Raw genomic sequence first — 19795 nt, 5'->3', positions numbered from 1 at the left:
GGGGCAGGGGGGGCACCATGACAGGGTGAGGGTGGGGTGGGTCTGGGAGTGTTTCTAAAGAAAAAGGGCTCAAGGTAAGTGTCATCAGGGAAATGGAATAATGCCACGGAGAGTCACGGTTGGGAGAGTTAGGTAATGCTAAGTTGCCTAACTTAGCACCTGGGAGCACATGGCTGCTGGAGGACAGGAGCAGTGGTTCTGGGCTCAGCCACCTGCCCAGCATTCCCCGGGGGGCGGGACACTTGGGTCCTGAAGGGAGCATTGAGGGTCACCCTCCACGTCTGTCAGAGCCGCTCATGGGTGGTGAGCTCTGGAGACAGCTCTCACCAAAACTGAATGAGAAAAAGAAGGCGGCCCACCGCCTAATTCAGGTCATGTGTGTAAAAGACATACCAGAAAGCTCGGTGCCCAAGTTGGGCAGAAACACTAAGCCCCATGGGTGGCACCAGAGACCTCTCTGGCTGAGACCCCAGTCCCACATGCCTGGCAGGGAAGGAACATGCAGCCAGAGCTCAGGCCAAGGTGGGGCGTCCCCAGAGGGAGCTGCAGACTGCCCCTGGGTGGAGGCTGGACCCAACCTCATCCTCACCCCACCCTGGTGGTGCCCTCTGGCCAGCCCTTTCTCAAGTATGTGTCCCTGGGCCCCTAGCACTGAGCAGGTCCTTGCCCCACAGACATGCCAGCAGGGGCACTGGTTCCCCCCCATCCCTGCAGCAACAGGGAGAGCACACCCACTTCACCCAGCAGATCCTGTGGTCTGATATAGGTGACTGCAGTTCCCCTCAGGCTGTTCATTAAGTGGAACCTGCCAGGATGGAGGCTCAGATGAGGGTCATGGCTGGGATCCAATGGCACCACCCCTCACAGGACTCTCCCATCCTTGGTCCAGACCTACCCCTGGAGTGAGCACTGTTGGGGGCCCCTAGAGGACCATCCTGACAGCGGATGGTTCTAGAATCAACGGAGAAACCAAGAGGTGTAGGGGAGGGGGCCATGATGAGACAGAGGGCTGTGACAAGACCACGTACCCTTGCAGACGATGACTGAGATGGGAGATATGTTTTCTGAAAAGGGGCAGGAGTTTGGGGTCATTGGCTCAGGGCCCTACTTGCCCCTCCCCCAAGTCCCATCAACAACCTTCTAGAAAAGTTAGGGGTGCCTGGGTGGCTCAGTCGGTTAAGCATCCAACTTCAGCTCAGGTCATGGTCTCATGGTTTGTGAGTTCAAGCCCCACATGGAGCCCCATGCTGGCAGTGCAGAGCCTGCTTGGGATTCTCTCTCTCCTCTCTCTCTGCCCCTCCCCCACTTGCAGGCACTCATGCTGTCTCTTGTGCGCATGCTCTCTCTCAAATAAATTAGGGGGAAAAAAAACCCTTCTGGAAATTTATTGGGCTTTCTTGTGCTCCAAAGTCCCAGTGCCCTGACAGCCCTCACCTCCAGGTCTGCACCCCCTTTCCCTGCCCCTCCTCTCCTCTTGGTCCAGGGGTACTTACCCCATTGCCCTGGGCCACACATGCCCTGAGCCAGAACTCCCCTCTTTCTGGCAGGCCTGGCTGGCTGCGGGCACCCCTTTCACTCTGCCCGTGTCTCCGTGCCTGTCATGTAGGGGAGCTCAGGTACTGTTTGTGGGGTGCGTGGGGGTGGTGTGAGTGCTGGACATACTCCAACATCGCTGTAACCGTGACGCTAGGGAGCAGGTATGGCACAGGGTCCTCCTTGGAATAGCACTGGCTCACTGTGTAAGGGGGTCCCAGGGAGCCCCCTCCTGTGGGGGCCCAGGCAAAGACTCTGCAACTGCCTTGCCTAGCTGCCAGGTTCCAGCTGGCCCACAGACCACGGGGTGGGAGATGCTCCAGGTTTCCACATGTGACGAGATGAGAAGACAAGAGAATGGGATCCCTGGAGCCCTGGTGGCTGGGGCTGGATCCTGGGCACCCAACTGTCCGTGGAGCCCAGAAGTTACTGTCTGGCAGGCCCTGAGCTAAGGAGAGGTCCTACAGGAGGCCATGCCCAAGTTGGCTTGCTCTCTGACGTGGTTAAAAGCATGTCAGGCAGGAAGAATTCAGTAGGGCATTTTCACAGCTACCTAACATGGGCATAGCCCCCACCCCCGTACTGGGCTGTAGGGACCCACACTCCTTCACTCTCCAGGTCTGCAGTTCTGGAGGAGGGGCTCAAGTTCCCCTTGACTAGAGAGTTCCAGTAAGAGAAGGAAGGTTACAGCCCTCACTCCTGCATTTTACATGCATCCCCTATTCCAGTCTCCATGCTCAATTTCCATCCGTTTTCTGGATGGAAATTTTCCTTTAAGGATTCATTTCTCCCCAGCATTGAGGGTAGGGTACATGAGCCACGTTTGGCCAAACAGAGCATTGTAGCCCCCTGGGTCAGGGCTGGGCATGGAACCCAAGCTCAGTGCTGACCCTGAGCAGGAGATGAAGGCCTGATCTCAGCATCTGGGCTTCTAGGTCCCACCAGGCCTGATGCTGGATCACAAAATGGCTTAAGCCAGTTGATTTGGATCTCTGTCAGTTGTAAACAAGAGTCCTAAACCATCACACCTTATGCCTGCCCCAGGGTTCCCAACGGCAATAACACTCACCTCAATGCAGGCCAGCAACCTGGGGGTCAGCTGTGACCACACCAATGCCCTCAAACCACCCGTAGTTCCTGTCAGTTGTGTGTCCCGATAATAACAGTAAAAATATCCACATAGTACTTCTCTTATGCCAGGAAGCATTCTAAATATTTTATATATATTAACTCACCTGCTCCCTTGAGGTACCTCATGTGATCAGTTCTGGCCAAGGATGTGAGAGAAGAGCCATGTATCATTTACAGGCCGGAGCATTTATTTATTTGCCAATGCCAGAGCTTCTAGAGCACTCTCCCGGTCATGAAAACCTATAACGTTCAGGTGGTTACCCCTGAAGCCTGGGCAGGAACTACCATGAGCCAAGTTCCCAGAGGACCTTTGATAGATATATAGTTTTGAGAAATATACCTTCATTAAAGCATTAAAATTTGGGGTGATTAAGCCTATCCTATTATCCCATTTTACACCCCAGGGAAATAGGCACAGAAAAGGTTAAGTAACTTGCCCAAAGTCACACAGCTTGTGATGGGGTTTTGGAGTGGTTGGGGTTCAGAGTTGACGGTGCAGAAAGAATTCTTGAAGGCATCTTTGGTGAAAAAAAGGTGATTTTATTAAAGCACAGGGACAGGACCCATGGGCAGAAAGAGCTGGGGTTGTGCAGAGTGACTGGTACTGTGGGGTTGGGAGAGGTAAAGTCAAGAGGAAGTTTTTTTTTTTAGGTTTATTTTTGAGAGAGAGAGAGAGAGAGAGAGAGAGAACATGAGTGGGGGAGAAGCAGAGAGAGAGGGAGACAGAATCTGAAGCAGGCTCCAGGCTCCAGACTCCGAGCTGTCAGCACAGAGCCCAACGCAGGGCTCGAACCCACAAACCATAAGATCATGACCTGAGCCGAAGTCAGACACTTAACCAACTAACCCAGCCAGGTGCCCTAAGAGGAAGTTTCTTAAAGGGATTTCCGTATGCTAAAGAAGACTCACAGATTACTGGAGGCCTAGCTATTGACAAGCTAAAGCTGTTTTATCCTCTAGCAAAGCATTATCATTAAGACAGTACGGAGCTCTGGGGCGCTTGGGTGGCTCAGTTGGGCGGGCGTCTGACTTCGGGTCAGGTCATGATCTCACTGTGAGTTCTGAGTTTGAGCCCCTCGTGGGGCTTTGTGCTGACAGCTCAGAGCCTGGATCCTGCTTCAGATTCTGTGTGTCTCTCTCTCTCTGCCCCTACCCCGCTCAAGCTCGGTCTCTGTCTCTCTCAAAAATAGACAAACATTAAAAAAAAAAAAAAAGACGGTAGGGAGTTCCTAGAGATTAGGCTATTGATAAGATTGCCCTTTTCTTGTAATATTACTAAGATGTTTGTAAATGATGGAGACTATCACTTTAACCATTTGTTTTCTGTCCTTCCCTTTATTCTTGGGCAGCCAGGAGCTCCTGAGGATTATCACACATATTCCACAGGGGCCAGGGCGGGGGGTGGGGGGGGGGGGTGGCGGGGGTGCTCTAGCTTGTGCTTGGCCCCCAGCTTGCCTTATGGTCCCTAATCAACCTGTGTGTCACATAGTGGTACAGCCAGGATTATGAACCTGGGCAGGCTGTGTCTCTAGTCCGTGCTCTTGACCTCAACAATACATAATTTCCTAAAGGTTGTTCTGACCTATCTACTTCTCTTCATCTCCAACTCCCTGTCCGTCTTTCCAGACCATCTCTCCCCCAGATGGTGACGTCTAAGCAGAATGGAAAACTCCTCTACCCTTTGAGGTTCAGTAACTAGGGCCTGTGAATTAAACTGACAAAAAGAAATTTAAAAAAAAATAATAAACTGACAAGAAACAGATTAGCAAGAAAAAAGATTTTTGTTAGAGTACTAGGCAGTTAGAATTTGGGGGCTTATATACCAATTTAATACGGGAAGCAGAGAGGAGAATGTACTTACAAGGAAAACAAATGACTTTTAGGAAAGATAAATGGGTCCTCAGGAGAATAGATGAGAGGTATTGATGATGGTTTTGAGACAATGGGTTTATCAGGTGATAAAAGCCAATCTCTCCCTGGGTGCTCCCAGGGAGGGGATTTAGGACAATTGAGATATATTAGGAGGCCTTGTTGTTAGACAGATAAAGGAGTTCAAGGGAAAGCGTATTTTCAAATGCTCTCACCTCAAAATAATTTTCATACCACAGTGGTGTATTCTGGACTCCTTCACCTACAACAGCTCCTGGCTCATCTCCCTGCTTTCTTTGTTACTCTCTCCAGTCCTTTCTCTCTGCCTGTGGTAGGTGATCAGTTCAAAATGTAGAGACCTTTGTATAGGCTGACCCACCTGGCCATCTTTGCTGAGGCAACTCCTCCTCCTCCCCTGGGTCATACTGCTAACTCCATTTTCCCAGGAAGGCCCACTGTGTTTGGACAAGCTAATTTCCCCTATTGTAAGCTTTCAGAGCCCCATGGACTTTACCTTTCCAGCAGTGGGTGAAGTGGCCAGGGACAGGGCAGGGCAGGGACCAGGTAGATGTCAACGCACATGTGTCTGTGTTGCTAGTGACTCAAGCATGTCTAGCACATGGTGGGCACTCAGAACATTTGTTACGAATGAATATGGAAATGAGGCATCCAAGGAAAGAAGGGCCAGCTGAGGGGTGAGGTGAGGCTTACGGCAGGACTTCCAAACTCTCCTGTGTGGAGAGACCCTTAGCATCTGGAGAAGGCAAAGGATCTCTTAGAACCATGTTTTGAAATCCTTAAAATAAAGTATGTTGTGATGAGGGACCATAAGGCAAGCTGAGGGCCAAGCACAAACTAGCACAGCCCAGATGGGACATATGTGATATTCCTCAGGCACTCCTGGTTTCCCAAAAACAAAGGAAAGGACTGAAAACAAATAGTTAAACTGATAAGAGTCTCCATCAGTTTACAAACATCTTAGTAATATTACCAGAAAAGGGCAATCTTATCAATAGCCTAATCTCCAGGAACTCCCTACCATCTTAATGTTAATGCTCTGTTAGAGGGAAAAACAGCCTGAGTTTGATAATTACTAGGCCTCCAGTAATCTATAAATCCTCTTTAGCATATGAAAATCACTTTAAGAAATTTCCTCTTGACTTTACCTCCCCCAACTCCACAGTATATAAGCAGTCACTCTCCACAACCCCAGTGCAGCTCTTCCTGCCCACACGTCCTGTCCCTGTGCCTTAATAAAATCATCTTTTTGTACCAAAGCCCTCTTCAAGAATTCTTTCTTGGTCATCAGCTCTGAACCCCACTATTACCCCAAAACCCTATCATATTGCATTGCAAAAGGAGTACTAATATTGAAATATAAATACCAAAATATAAAAACACAAATTTGTGGGGCACTTTGCTGGCTCAGTCCATAGAGCATACAACTCTTGAGCTCAGGGTCCTGAGTTCAAGTCCCATGTTGGGCACGGAACCTACTTTAAACACACACACACACACACACACACACAAATTTATGATACAGAAACACCTGTGTTTTGTTTTGTTTTTTAAGTAAGCTCTATGCCCAGTGTGGGGCTTGAACTCAGGACCCTGAGCTCAAGAGTCACATGCTCTACGGACTGAGCCAGGCACCCCACCTATGATTCTTTATTAACTCATTAAAGTATAAGATACAGAGGCAGGATTAATAAATACCAGAAACACCAAGTAGTAGTGTGTGACCACTATTTGGAGGTGTCTGCAATGCCTGTAATATGAAAATCCCTGTGATTTCTGTGTGACGGTCACAAGTACTGCTAATCCTGCTGACTCTGCATCCTCCATTCATAATTGAAGGAAATGCCAAGTTTCAGTTACAGATTAGTGAAAATAAAGATGGATTTTTTTTTTTCCTTTCTCATCTTAACTCTTAGACCTCCCCAAATCTGGGAGCCTGGACCACAGGTTAAGAAGCCCAGTAAAGGAGGCGCCTGGGTGGCTCAGTCGGTTAAGGATCTGACTTTGGCTGGGGTCGTGGTCTCATGGCTCATTTTGTGAGGTCAAGCACCACATCAGCACGGAGCCCGCTTGGGATCCTCTGTCTCTGTCTCTCTGTCTCTCTCTCTCTCTCTCTGCCCCTCCCCAGCTCATTCGTGGTGTCTCTCTCTCTCTCTCTCTCTCTCAAAAATATAAACATTAAAAGAAAAAGAAGCAGCAGCAGCCCGGTAAAGAAGGAAGGACCAGCCACCTCCAAGGGCTGTCCCAGAAAATCTCCAGGAAGGCAAAGTGGGCTGAGGGCATTTTCACTCTGTAGGAAGCAAGAACAAAGGAAGAGCCCACAGCCTGGGGTCTGGGGAGAAAGCAGGACTTTTCTGTGCCCATGTGGCTCCATCCTCCCTCCTGGGTGGAGATCAGTTACTGTCCCCAGGCACAGGGGCTGAACCCTTGGGTGAGGGGATGCTGCTCCCTAGCCCTGGAGGTGCCTGGAGGGAGTCTGGCTGCAGGCGGTCCCTGAAGCACTAATCACTGCAAGGGCACAGAGAGCAGTGGACAACCCAGGGGAGTCCAGCAACTGCTGCCCCTGTTTCAAAGGACAAAGTTGGGAGTGCAGAAGCCACAGTGGGGGGCAGGCTAAAGTCCTCCCAGAGCTGGGACAGCAGGATCAGGCCCCTCTCCCCAACAACAGTGGGCAGAATGAATGAACAAATGAATGCAGGGACTAATGAATTATGGAACAGTAGACCGGGGCGCCTGGGTGGCTCAGTCCATTAAGCGTTGGACTTTGGCTCAGATCACAATCTCACGGTTTGTGAGTTTGAGCCCAGCGTTGGGCTCTCTGCTGACAACACAGAGCCTGCTTTGGACCCTCGGTCTCCCTCTCTGACCCTCCCCTGCTGGTTCATTCTCTATCTCTCTCTCTCTCAAAAAAAAAAAAAAAAAAAAAAAAAAAAAAAAAAAAAAAAATATATATATATATATATATATATATATATATATATATATATGAACAGTGGGCCTCCCCCACTGTGATGTCACTTCTGCAGGCCCCCGTTTATGTTGCCCCCTTAGGTTTCTGCTCTCTTTCCCTGAGCACCCCACACCCAGCTTTCCTTTGGGATGTCCTTTCTCTCCCTCAATGTAAATCCTAGCAGGACATTCGGGCGTGGTGGTGGGTGTGTGTCCCTGAGTGAGGGTGTGGCCCAGAGGACCCCCACCCCCACCCCCTGCCCCCGGGATTCTGATGGAGGCACAGAAAGGCAGCTTGGCTGGGGGGGTCTGGAAAGCCTGCCCTCAGTTTCCACAGCCTGGACTCCTATGGCTGCCCAACCCAGCCATCTGTTTGGGTGTGGTCCCTGCAGCCTATACCCCCTAGCCCCCCCTCCCACTCCAGACCTCACACTTCCCAAAGTCAATCACCACCCTTCTCGACCATGGTGGCCCTAGGTAATCCTGTTTCTGACAGAGTCCCTGCAATTCCCAGGATCCTACCCCCATCCCAAGGCCTCCCTAATTCCTGTTCCTCCTCCCCAAAGCCGGAGTGTGGGTGGAAGGGGACTCAGATGAGCTTCCCAAACTTTAGTCACGTGGAAGGGGACTCAGATGAGCTTCCCAAACTTTAGTCACGGATGAGCTCTCTCCTTAATTTTTACTGGTTTAAGAATTTTCCTTAAATCAACTCCTTTTAAACCTAAAGACACATTTAAGGGTGCCTGGGTAGCTTAGTCGGCTAAACATGGGGCTTCAGCTCAGGTCATGATCTCATGGTTTGTGGGTTCAAGCCCTGCGATAGGCTCTGTGCTGACGGCTCAGAGCCTGGAGACTGCTTCAAATTCTGTGTGTGTGTCTCTCTCTCCCCTCCCCTACCCCTGCTTATGCTCTGTCTCCCTCTGTCTCAAAAATAAACATTAAAAAAAAAAAACTAAAGACACATTTAGAACAAGGTAAAACCCTTTGTATCACTGATCGTCCAAATGAAAAACCATTATTCCCTGCCACAAACAGAAGATGCCACAGGAACACAAAACCAGACCATTTCCTCCAGAAGATTCCAACAAGGCCTGGTGTCAGTTCATAAAGTTCATTACAAGCAGAGAGCAGTACCAACCTGTCAGCGTTGGAATCAGGCCCCAGGATGAAGTCCCACCTCAGCTACTGGCCCTGCCTCACCTGCTCCTGGCATAAATACCTCTACAGAGGCTAATGCCCAGACCCTACAATGCTCCCAGGAGCACGTCCTGCCCCAGGTGTGGACCTGGGCTGGAAGAGAAAGAGAAATCCCCAGTGACTTCCAGTCTGAAACCTGTCCCCTGCCAAAGCCTCTCCCATGGGGCGGGGCTCGCAGGCAATGCTGGAAACCAGGATTCTTAGGAATTGGACAAGGGTGCTCCCCAGATGTCTGCCCTGAACCTCAGTTGGACAAATCCCTTTATTGTTTGTACCCTCGCTGGTTTCACGGAGGGTGGGGAGGGGATAGGAGGGAGGGGCGGGGCAAAGAATTCAGGTGTAAGCGCTGGACCATTAGGGGCCTCGGACAGCATCCCCCTACTGTTCCACCTGCCTCCCGCCCACCTGGGAAGCCAGGCCCGCTCTGGACTGGTCACTGTGCCCAACACCCAAGCAACAGTGGCTCTTCCGCTCTTGAAAAACGCCCATTGTGCACACTCTGCGGAGCAGGAGCGCCTCTCTGGCCCCCAGCACGCCTTTATCCGGCTGACTACAGAAAGGTCCTGGAAGGCGAAGCGCCCGTGGGCGTCGGTGCAGGCAGCGGCCACTCAGGCCAGTCTCCCACCTCGAGGCAACACCAGGTCCAGCCGCATCTTTCCCCCTCCCACCGCTTAGACCTGGGGGCGGGGCCTGAGGGTCCCCCGAATAAATGGGAGCGGGGTCGGATCTGAGGTGGGGAGGGTTCATAATGGAGAGATTACGAAGCAGGGGTCCGGGGCCCCCAGCGCGCCTCCACCACCGCCGCCCACCCGCACTGGCGAAGGCCCCAGCCTCGACCTACCCGTGGCGGCTCGAGGCCTGGGACGCGCAAGCCCACGCGGGGGCCACTGTCTCGAGCCGCGCGGGCGGGATCCCGGGCGCTAATACCCCACCCCGCCCCCTCGTGGTGCTGGTGGCGGCAGCGGGTGATGCGGCCCCTTTAAATCCGGGCCGCCCCGCCCTGCGCTGCCGACTCCGCGGCGGCCCCGGATCCAGGCCGGGCCGCGGCTCTCGCCGCCCAGCCTAGCCTAGTCCAGCCCGGCCCGGCCCGGCCCAGCCGCCCAGCCGAAGCCGCCCGCGCCGCCAGCCCCGCGCCCCGAAGAAGCAGTCAGCGCTGCGCCCGGCCGGGTCCCCAGCGCCGCCCGCCCGCATCCCCGCCCGGCCCCGGGCCCCCAGCCCCTCCCCGCCCCGGGGCCGGGGCCCCCGCCGCCTCCCGGCCCCCGCGCCCCGGCCCCGGTTCCCCGGGCCATGCGGCCTCGGCCCCGCCGGCGCCCGCCGCGCACCCGAGGAGATGAGGCTCCGCAATGGCACCTTCCTGACGCTGCTGCTCTTCTGCCTGTGCGCCTTCCTCTCGCTCTCCTGGTACGCGGCGCTCAGCGGCCAGAAAGGTGAGCCCCCTCCCCCGCCGGGCCCCGCGCCGCGTCCCACACCTGGGCTCACCTGGGTGCTGGCCGCCGGAGCAGGGTCCGGCCAGTGGCCGCGGGAGGCGGCCGGAAGCCGACGCAGGCGCCCCTTCCCCGCCCGGGCGGCGCGGGAGGACGCCCCTCCCATCCTCGCCCCCACTTGTTTGCTGCCGGAATAGCGAAATTCTCCTCCGGCCTGGGCTGGGCCGCCGGGCCGAGCGGTCAGCGGATGCGCGGTGCGGCGCCCAGGACCCCAGACCGCTCTCCGGGAGTACAGTTACGCCGCTGCTAGGGCTGGTCGCTCCCACGGGCGAGCCGGGGACCTTGGAGTTTCTAGAGAGGGACAGGAACACAAGGTCAAGCGATGGCTGTAGCCGGGTGGTCCCCAAGGTACCCCTTCCAGGCACCTGGGTGGGAGCAGGTACGGTGTTCCTGAGACAGGTGTAAGGGGGCAGCCAGAAATGCAGGCAGCACCCTCCACCCCACACCACCTTTCCACCCCATCCCACTGTGGGGTCTGCTCCCTGGGACCTCCACAGCTCTTCTCCATGACATCTGGCCCCAGGATTCCTCTGCAGGAACCTGGGTGCTGGGGAAGCCTTCCTGTGGCTGTCTGGCCCGTGGACAGCCTCATGAGTAGCCAGCCCAGCCCCGGCTACCTGTGAACTTATTTTGTGTGGTCTCATCCAACTTCCACCCCCCACCTGAAGTTTGTGCAGGCTGGCCAATCTATCACTGTGGCCCTCTGAGCTAGGTCAGCACACCTGGGGATGGGGGTAGGGACAGGCCACAGTACTGGCTGGAGTTGCTTGGTGTTGGCTGAGTTGGCTGTGGCTGAGTGGGGCCTTGGTGAAGGGCTGAGGAGGCCCTCACAGGCCTTGTCCACTGGGCCTGCAGCATGGGAGCCTCCGGGAAAAGCTGCTTCCTTCCTGCCTCCTGGCCTTCCTGCGGGAAGTCTAAGCAGGATCAGGCTGAGGCCAGCTGACCCTCTGCCACCCTCTTACCTCCCGCTTCCCTATTCCCCAACCCTGTGCTAAATGAAACTGGAGGAGGAGGACTGAGGGAGTATCTGGAACCTTCCTGACCCTCCAAGCCACAACGGCCCCTGTCTCCTGCCTGACCAGCCCAGTCTACTGCAATCTGCCAACCTGTTTGGGTTTGAGGGCTTAGGGCTCCAGAGGCCCTGAAGGGAGATCCTTAGGGCTTGGCACAGATCAGGCATGGCTAGGGCAGAGTTCTCTGTAGGTAGGTGTGTCACCAGGGGGATGGCATTTTGGACCTTTGGAAGAGTAGCCACATAAGCAGACTGGCATGGAGGCCAGGGTGGGGCCATATCTAATGTGCTGGGGCACATCTGTCTGGTCGTGGGTGGGTTGATGAGACAGGGTGCCAGGTCCTGTCCTCAGCCAGGCTGCAGTTCCTATGTGCCTCTTGCAACAGCCACATGCCCTCAGCTTGATGTCAGGAGCTCCAGGGCAAGGCCCCCAACTCAACCTGTTCTCTGGGAGCCTAGCTGGCGATGAAATCTCCAGAGACAGAAGAGTGAGGGGAGATACCAGTGTTTCCATCTAGGCCCACCCTCTCTGAGAGGGGTATCTGGGAGGCTGGCAACCAAGCAAAAGAAGTGCTGGGCTCAGTTGCAGGAGTGCTCTTAGAAGCCCAAAAGCCTGTGAGGTAGGGCAAGGTGTGTGACCTGGGATTTCCTGTCAAGAGCTATCACTGTTTTAAGGGGCCCAGTGGAGCAAGCCAGGGCTTTGGAAGCATCAAGAAAAGGCTGGATCCGGGCTCTTATGCAAACCCTTCTCATTCTTACATGTAGACAACTGTGTTAGGCCTGTGCGTGGGGGAGCCAGACCAAGCCAGTCTGAGGCCAGACTTGACCCCAGCTTCCAGTTTGCAGTGAGTGAGGGGTTTAGGATAGGGCTGGCACAGGCACCAGTACATACGGGAAAGGCAGAGAAACCCGGATGGGGAAGAAAGGTGGGCTGGGAGCCAGAGAAAGGAGGCAGCAGGAGCTTCCTGGAAGCTCAGGGCCAAGTGCCAGGAAGGACACCTAGGTCTTGGCAAGCTGGACCCTGGATACAGGTTTAGGGCCCACTGTCCTATCCAGCCTTGACCAGATTTGTGCCACGGCTCCACTAGCACTCAAATTGCAGTCCTCAGCCAAGCCCATCACCAGGGAGAACAGCAGACCCTGCGGGGCCCATCCTGTACCCTCCCTAGCATCCCAGCCGCCTCAACCTCAACAACCACAGACACCCTCCTTGACCTCCTGGGAGGGGTGGGTGCAAGGCCTGGAGAGGAGAGGAACACCTGCCCCCACCTGCAGGTTCACAGCAGACCTTCCCTGGGCCTGCCACCTGCCTGTGCCCCTCTGTGCTTGTTTCCCCTTCCCTAAGTACTTGGCAAGGGTCTGTGCCCAGCTTGGCTCTTCAGTCTGCTTTTTCAATCAAGAGGGAAGAGGGTGGGGGAGACTGTGGTCCCCAAGGTCACGTGTCCTTCAGGTGGGGGGAGGGGTGGGAAAGGTGACACTAGGGCGGCCACAGCTGCAGTTCTTCCCTATGGCCAGCTGCGCCAGGGACAAGGCCCTCCACCCCTCCTCCGTGGGCCAGGAAGGTGTGGAGGGAAGGAGAAGCCAAAGTGCTCAGCCTTAGCTCCCAGGAACTTCTGTCCCACCCCTCAGGGGCAAGGGGCTCCCCAGGCCTTTGCCCCTCCCATCACTGGAGCTGCCCGCCCCCCACACCCATTCAACACTTCAATCCAGCCACCTAACCCAAAAAGGTTGCAGGGGGGGTGAGGAGGGGTTGCTAGGATGGTCTGGCAGAGCCCTGGCACGTCCGGCTCAGCCTATGGGGAGGTAGGCACCCAGCTTGAGTCTGGCTTTGACGGGCAAGGACAGAATTGCCCCAGAGCCAGGGAAGTCAAGGACAGTGGTCAGTCTGGGGACCTTGCAGGCAGGGCGGGAGCAGGGGCAGGCTGCTGAGGGACAGGGCCTACGGTGTTGAGGGAAATGACAAAGGGTTGGTGTGGGCAGGAGCCAGGGCCTGTCACCTGCTGGTAAGCAGAGGAAGCTCAGGACCTGGGTGGACGGAGGCCCCTAGGAAGGGAGGCCATGGTGGGGAGCAGGCTGGGCCCAGTCCTCGGTGGCCAGGGGACTCAGGTGGCCACTGCTGCCCACCTGGCTTGTCTGCCCCTGCCAGATTAAGGTTGAACTGAGCTCAGCCTATGGAACAGAGAAGGCCTGGGAGGGACAGCAGTCAGAGAGGAGTGAGGCCTCCACCCTCCCCACATGTCACAGAGCAGGCAGCTCCAGAACTCCCTCCTGGGGGCCTCGGCACTTCCAGTCCCCCTTTCCTGTCCTGTCGAGCATCTGCCCCAGAGGAGGACACTCCTGGCGCCTGGTGCCACCCAACCCTAGGCTGGCTGGGTGGGTGTTTGTTGGGGGTGGCTGGCTCCCGTTCAAGGGGTCAGGTTTCCAGGGTAACCCGGCCACTGAACCCAGCGCAGAGCCTCACAGATCTTGTAACCTGACTCCCCTCCCTCCCCCTCCAGGGATGTCCCTGTGGGAAGAGCTGATGAATGCAGAGTGCCTTAGGGAGGGTCTGTTTGGCTCAAACCCCCACCCCACCCCCACAGCTTCCTCTTCCCCTAGGATTTACCACTTAGACCTCTGCCCTGTGCAGTTTAAGGGGGTGTGTCCTGAGATGACAGAACTTTGCCTTGGTCCTGACCTTTGGTGCCCATAGCTGGGTTGGGGTGGCAACACCATACCAGGGCATTCTGGGGGCTACGACCCCACCAGGGATCAAGGAACAGAAGAGCTGCCTAGGGATGGGAAGGGAGTTCTGGAAGGCTTCCCGGACTTGAAAACTGAACTTTGAAACTAGGCCTTGAAGGTTACATGGGTTTTCATTTGGCATGGGTTTCAAGAGAAGAGGGGATCTCAGGCAGAAGAGATGGCACAAGCAAAGGCACAGACACGAGACAAGGAAAAGGAGTTGTATGTGGTGGCAACTAAAGAGGGCAAACCCGAGATTAGAAAAGACATTGTGTGCACAGCCCTGCGGGACCTGGCTGCACCAGCCACAGGCAGGGATGTCTCATCCTTGCTCACTGGTCCCTGCCAAACCAGGGGAGCTAGGTACTTGGCACCCTGCAGAGCCCTTTCCACTGTCAGGAAGCCCCACCTCTGTGCTGCTTCGGGATGGCATGCAGACCCTTCGATGTGGCACATGTCCAGTACAGGTCTCCAGAGAAGTGGGTCTCTGGGCATCCAGAGCTTGTTCCCTCTCTCCTGCTAACTCACTGAGTGACCCGGGACTAGTCCCTCAATTTCATTTGCTCCTCTGAGCACTGGAGACTGTGACTGCAGCAGCTACCTCTTGGGGCTGGAGTGAGACAGAGAATCCAGAGTTGGTGCTTAGTGCAGAATGGGTCCTGGGGCCCATCAGGAGGATAGAATGAGAGTCTGGAGAGGGCTATCCCCAGAGGGCCTTGGGGCAGCCTATGATCTGCTCTGTGAACACAGGTGGGGAGCAGAGGAGAGAGGCTGAGAGGAGGGAGAGGGAAAGGACAGAGAGCTGGGTCCTTGTGCCGTGGATGGGATGTTGGGCATCCCATCTTCTGGAAGAAGCAGATGCTGCAAGAAGAAGTGAGAAGGGGCTTTGGGAGCCACTAGGTGAGGATTCAGTCTATTGGCCGACCTGGAAGTGATCCTGCAGCCTTTCCTCAGATGTTTCCTCAAAGGTGAAGACAAAAGGGTAGGGGGAGAGTACTGAAGAAGACCAATCCTTCCAGTGAAGACTTTGCTCCCCACGGTGTGAGTGTCATTGTGACTTCAGAGTGACCCTAATGTACACGCCTCCTCCCCTCCATCCCCGGACCTGGCATGTGGCAGGCACAAGAACAGATGTAGATGGGCTATCGCACAGATGGGCACAAAAATGTGCGTACTGGCTCACTCGAGGGGCAGTAGGTCAGTGCTTGGCTGCCCCCTGGTGACAGCGTGCGAACTACCCACAGGGGATGTGGTGGACGTGTACCAGCGGGAGTTCCTGGCGCTGCGTGACCGGCTGCACGCGGCTGAGCAGGAGAGCCTCAAGCGCTCTAAGGAGCTCAACCTGGTGCTGGACGAGATCAAGAGGGCTGTGTCGGAGAGGCAGGCGCTGCGAGAGGGGGAGGGCAATCGCACCTGGGGCCGCCTGACTGGTGAGCGCTGGAGCCACACAAGGCAGGGGAGGCGGGGCTAATCGCAGGCCGTTTGGTCTGAGCCGTCCCTTCCCGACCCACCCAGAGGATCCACGACTGAAGCCGTGGAACGTCTCGCACAAGCACGTGCTGCACCTGCCCACCGTCTTCCATCACCTGCCGCACCTGCTGGCCAAGGAAAGCAGCCTGCAACCTGCCGTGCGCGTGGGCCAGGGCCGTACTGGAGGTAGGGGCGGGTCCCGAGAGGGGCCAGAGGCGGGGATGGGAGGGGGCGGTCGCAGCATCCAGCCAGTATGCAATCTCCGCGCCTCTGCAGTGTCGGTAGTGATGGGCATCCCCAGCGTGCGGCGGGAGGTGCACTCGTACCTGACAGACACGCTGCACTCGCTCATCTCGGAGCTGAGCCCGCAGGAGAAGGAGGACTCGGTCATCGTGGTGCTGATCGCCGAGGCGAGTGGGCTGGGGTACAGGGTGGGGGGTGGGGGCATTCAGAGAACACACGGCACAAAACAAGAAGGAGAAATAAAACAGCAACATTCCGGAGGAAAAAACTTACCAGAAGTTCAACTGTCAGATTCATTCACAAATTTATGAAGGGAAAAAAAGAAACAAGTTTTAGCGCCGCCTCGTGGATCCCAGTTACCTAGGCTGCCCCACCCCTGAGGCCCCAGGTACAGCTTTTTGTGAGGCACTATGGTCCCCAGGCCCAGACTTATTCGGCCCTCAGGATGGGGGGCTCACTTCTGTGCATGGGGTCATCTGAAGCCTGCACGCTTCTGACCCTAAGCCATTTGGGGCCAGGCTGAAGCCAGGCTTAGGGAGGGCTCTTGGTCTCCCCACAGACTGACCCACAGTACACCTCGGTGGTGACAGAGAACATCAAAGCCTTGTGAGTACTGGCAGTCCAATAAAGCTGGTGCGGGGAGGGCTTTGCAGGGTGCTGGGCAGGCAAGTGCCTGCTTCTCCTTTTAGCTGAAAGAGGGTGGGTACAGAGAGGTGGCCTAGCCCCTCTGGAGCCTGACTGCTTCTAGGATGGGTGTGGTGTTGGGCAGTGTCTGCTTGGTGGGCCTTAATAAAGGGACAGGGTCTGGCTAGCTCGGCTCTGCCCTAACTCTGGTGCCTGGACACTGCACACCCACCCGCCTTTCCTTTCCCCCAGGTTTCCCAAGGAGATCCATTCTGGGCTCCTGGAGGTCATCTCCCCTTCCCCCCACTTCTACCCTGACTTCTCCCGCCTCCGAGAGTCCTTTGGGGACCCCAAGGAGAGAGTCAGGTACTAGCATTCCCCCCTCTCCCGGGCCCCAGCCACCCACCCACCTGTGCTGAGAACCCAGTCTGTTGGTGCCAGTCACCCAGGCACTTCCTTGCAGTGCCTCCATTTATCCATTGGAGGCCCCCTACATGGGGTTGGGATGGGGGGTCCAACCCACCCAGTGGCCTCTGTGGTAACCACACTGGAGGTGGAGGGGTCTGAGCTCCCGAAGCCCCTACCCCACAGGTGGAGGACCAAACAGAACCTCGATTACTGCTTCCTCATGATGTATGCGCAGTCCAAAGGCATCTACTACGTGCAGGTCAGCACTGAGACCCTGCTCTGCACCCCCCTCCCCACCAGCCCTGGACCCTGGCTGGGCCCAGGTGGTGAGCCCCACCATGCCCCATGCCCATCCTGAGTCTGGATCCTCCTTCTGCCCACCACTGTGCAGCTGGAGGATGACATTGTCGCCAAGCCAAACTACCTGAGCACCATGAAGAACTTCGCCCTGCAACAGCCTTCTGAGGACTGGATGATCCTGGAGTTCTCCCAGCTGGGCTTCATTGGTGTGCCCCCCCTGCCCGACCCCATTCCATTGACCCCACCAGGGCCCCTCAGTCCAGCCTACCTCTGCCTCCTATGGCCCTGGTACCACACAGGGTCATGCTTGTGAGCTTTGCCAGGAGTGTCTGTTTTCACCTTCCCTGTGCCTCCACATGTCAGGGCTCACTACCCCTGGCTGCCCCCTTGTGCTTGCACCTGCCTGCAGCTGGCCATAGAGCTTGCTGTGGGAACCTCCTTGGTGACCCTCCCCTCCGCCCCCCCCCCCCCCCCGCCAGGGATTAAGAGGAAGTAGGGCAGGGCAGAGCTGCCCACCCAGCACACTTTTCCACCCCCAGGGAAGATGTTCAAGTCGCTGGACTTGAGCCTGATTGTGGAGTTCATCCTCATGTTCTACCGGGACAAGCCCATTGACTGGCTCCTGGATCACATCCTGTGGGTGAAGGTCTGCAACCCCGAGAAGGATGCGGTGAGCGGGGGCTGCACAGAGGTGGGGGGGGGCGGTGGGGTACATGGCTTCCAGCATGGAATATGTCCGTGTCCACGTGCCACCTGACACGGGGAGACAGCAGAGCCAAGCTGAGCCCTAGGGCGTCCCCCTCCCCCTGCAGAAGCACTGTGACCGACAGAAGGCCAACCTTCGGATCCGCTTCAAGCCATCCCTCTTCCAGCATGTAGGCACTCACTCCTCACTGGCGGGCAAGATCCAGAAACTGAAGGTGGGCGGTGCTACACGGGACTGGCTGGGTACAGGCAGAGCCCAGGCCCAGGTGGGGCAAGCGGGACGCAGGGCAAGGTCAGGGCCCTCCCTAGCACCACTGTCCCTCCTTGGTGTCAGGACAAGGACTTTGGGAAGCAGGCGCTGAGGAAGGAGCATGTGAACCCACCGGCCGAGGTGAGCACAAGCCTCAAGACATACCAGCACTTCACCCTGGAGAAGGCCTACCTGCGCGAGGATTTCTTCTGGGCCTTCACACCTGCTGCAGGGGACTTCATCCGCTTCCGCTTCTTCCAGCCGCTGCGTCTTGAGCGGTCAGTACCAGTGCCCCTTGTTCTGCCTTGGGGGAGTGGCAGGGTAGCCACCAGGGTACAGGCCTCACTACAAATTTCTGGACCTGCACATGCCCCTCTGTGAGCACCCCCAGCAAATCACTTAACCTCACCATGCCTCAGTTTCCATATCTGAAAAGTGGGGTTCATAGTGGCAGCTACTTGAAGTCAGGCAGTGCCCACAGGAGTTCTGTGACACTGGCCCATCACCATCATTGCCCTGCACAGCCCAGTGGCTGCCCCAGGTGGTACCCAGACTCCTTCAGACGCCAGGGCCCACCCACTACACTCCTGGCCCAGGCGTGGCCTTTGGTCTGCTAGACAGTGTGCCAGTGCAGCACCCCACCCCTGCAGCAGCTCACAGGCCTGTCTGGCTGCAGGTTCTTCTTCCGCAGCGGGAACATTGAGCACCCAGAGGACAAGCTCTTCAACACATCCGTGGAGGTGCTGCCGTTTGATGTGAGTGTGATGGGGTATGGATATACACTGATGCCTGCCCCTCCCACAGCCACTGGCTTCAGCCCCTTTCTTTTGCTCCCAGAACCCCCAGTCAGACAAGGAGGCCCTTCAGGAGGGCCGCTCAGCCACTCTGAGGTACCCTCGGAGCCCTGATGGCTACCTCCAGATAGGTGAGTGGAGGGGGGCAGGTGGAGGTGGGGGGAGTAGGCTAAGTTGGGGTCTGGAGGCAATCTCTCAGCGCTGCCCTCCCTCAGGCTCCTTCTACAAGGGTGTGGCAGAAGGTGAGGTGGACCCAGCCTTTGGCCCCCTGGAAGCACTGCGCCTCTCCATCCAGACAGACTCTCCAGTGTGGGTCATTCTGAGCGAGGTAAGCTAGACGGCACAGGACAGGGAGCTGGTCAAAGTAGCTAGACCAGGGCTGAACTCTGAGGCCCCAGCTGACCCCAAACCCTGTTCTTATAGATCTTCCTGAAAAAGGCCGACTAAGCGGAGGGCTTCTGAGGGTGCACTTTGGCTGGCCATGAAGCCCATGAGACCTGGGAGACCTGGGATGTTGTGGCTACTGCCCCTGGAGGGCCAGGCATCGCTGCCCCAAGCCTGAGGGGTTCTGCCCAGCGCTCCCCGCTCTGCAAGCCTGGGATCCCCAGGCCTGGGATCCCGGCTGGCCCCGAGGCCCCAGGAGCTGGTGCTGCCCCCCGCCCGCCCGGCCGCGGGAGGAGGCAGGCGGCCCCCACACTGTGCCTGAGGCCGGCCTGTGCCGCCCAGAACCGTTCGCACCCGGCCGGCTTGAGCCAGGCCGTTTTAGAAGAGCTTTTTCCTGGGCGCCCGCTGTCTCCGGCGCGAACACTGGAATGCATATACTACTTTATGTGCTGTGTTTTTTATTCTTGGATACATTTGATTTTTTCACGTAAGTCCACATATACTTCTATAAGAGCGTGACTTGTAATAAAGGGTTAATGAAGCGCGAGCCTCCCATGTGAGTGTTCCAAGCTCCCGCTGGTGGCGGGAGGCCAGGTGCCTGGCAATGCCACCCCTGCCCGCTGCCATCTCAGCCCTCCGTGCAGCTCTCAACCGCATTTCCTAGAGGGCCCAGGCCGCAGGGTCGGTAACTCCCGGGTGG

The 19795-nt window shown here is 56.5% G+C and overlaps 2 protein-coding genes across 3 annotated transcripts in view; one reads left to right on the top strand and one right to left on the bottom strand.

Moving 5' to 3' along the window:
* SQSTM1 (sequestosome 1) overlaps nucleotides 1-10259 on the bottom strand; it is a 25687-nt gene extending 15428 nt beyond the window's left edge. The window contains exon 1 of the mRNA XM_019469677.2: nucleotides 10177-10259. The gene's annotated coding sequence lies outside the window, so the exon portion shown is untranslated. The remainder of the gene's footprint in view (nucleotides 1-10176) is intronic.
* MGAT4B (alpha-1,3-mannosyl-glycoprotein 4-beta-N-acetylglucosaminyltransferase B) lies at nucleotides 9728-19637 on the top strand. 2 transcript variants are annotated; one of them, XM_019469679.2, is made up of 15 exons: nucleotides 9728-10124; nucleotides 15162-15347; nucleotides 15433-15573; nucleotides 15664-15797; nucleotides 16190-16236; nucleotides 16507-16620; nucleotides 16846-16921; nucleotides 17054-17168; nucleotides 17502-17632; nucleotides 17775-17837; nucleotides 18002-18195; nucleotides 18594-18672; nucleotides 18755-18842; nucleotides 18927-19039; nucleotides 19135-19637. In XM_019469679.2, exons 1-15 carry the CDS (start codon nucleotides 10028-10030, stop codon nucleotides 19156-19158), a joined length of 1602 nt encoding a protein of 533 aa, XP_019325224.1. In that variant the 5' UTR covers nucleotides 9728-10027; the 3' UTR covers nucleotides 19159-19637. The 2 variants fall into 2 exon arrangements, with proteins under 2 accessions (XP_019325224.1, XP_019325226.1); XM_019469681.2 differs by having other exon boundaries at nucleotides 9732-10124; nucleotides 17775-17882.
* The last annotated feature ends 158 nt before the right edge of the window (nucleotides 19638-19795 follow it).

The sequence above is a fragment of the Panthera pardus genome, unplaced genomic scaffold (assembly GCF_024362965.1).
Source record: "Panthera pardus isolate Hobbes unplaced genomic scaffold, ASM2436296v1 HiC_scaffold_2, whole genome shotgun sequence".
Taxonomy (NCBI): Eukaryota; Metazoa; Chordata; class Mammalia; order Carnivora; family Felidae; genus Panthera; species Panthera pardus.
This window is presented reverse-complemented; position numbering and strand designations above follow the sequence as displayed.

What these genes read in the sequence shown, in the direction of transcription:
- MGAT4B (XM_019469681.2), top strand. Translation starts at nt 10,028, where the DNA reads ATGAGGCTCCGCAATGGCACCTTCCTGACGCTGCTGCTCTTCTGCCTG. An exon ending in GCAAGATCCAGAAACTGAAG is followed by an intron (nt 17,883 to 18,001) that starts GTGGGCGGTGCT and finishes CCTTGGTGTCAG; the next exon opens with GACAAGGACTTTGGGAAGCA. An exon ending in CAGCCGCTGCGTCTTGAGCG is followed by an intron (nt 18,196 to 18,593) that starts GTCAGTACCAGT and finishes GTCTGGCTGCAG; the next exon opens with GTTCTTCTTCCGCAGCGGGA.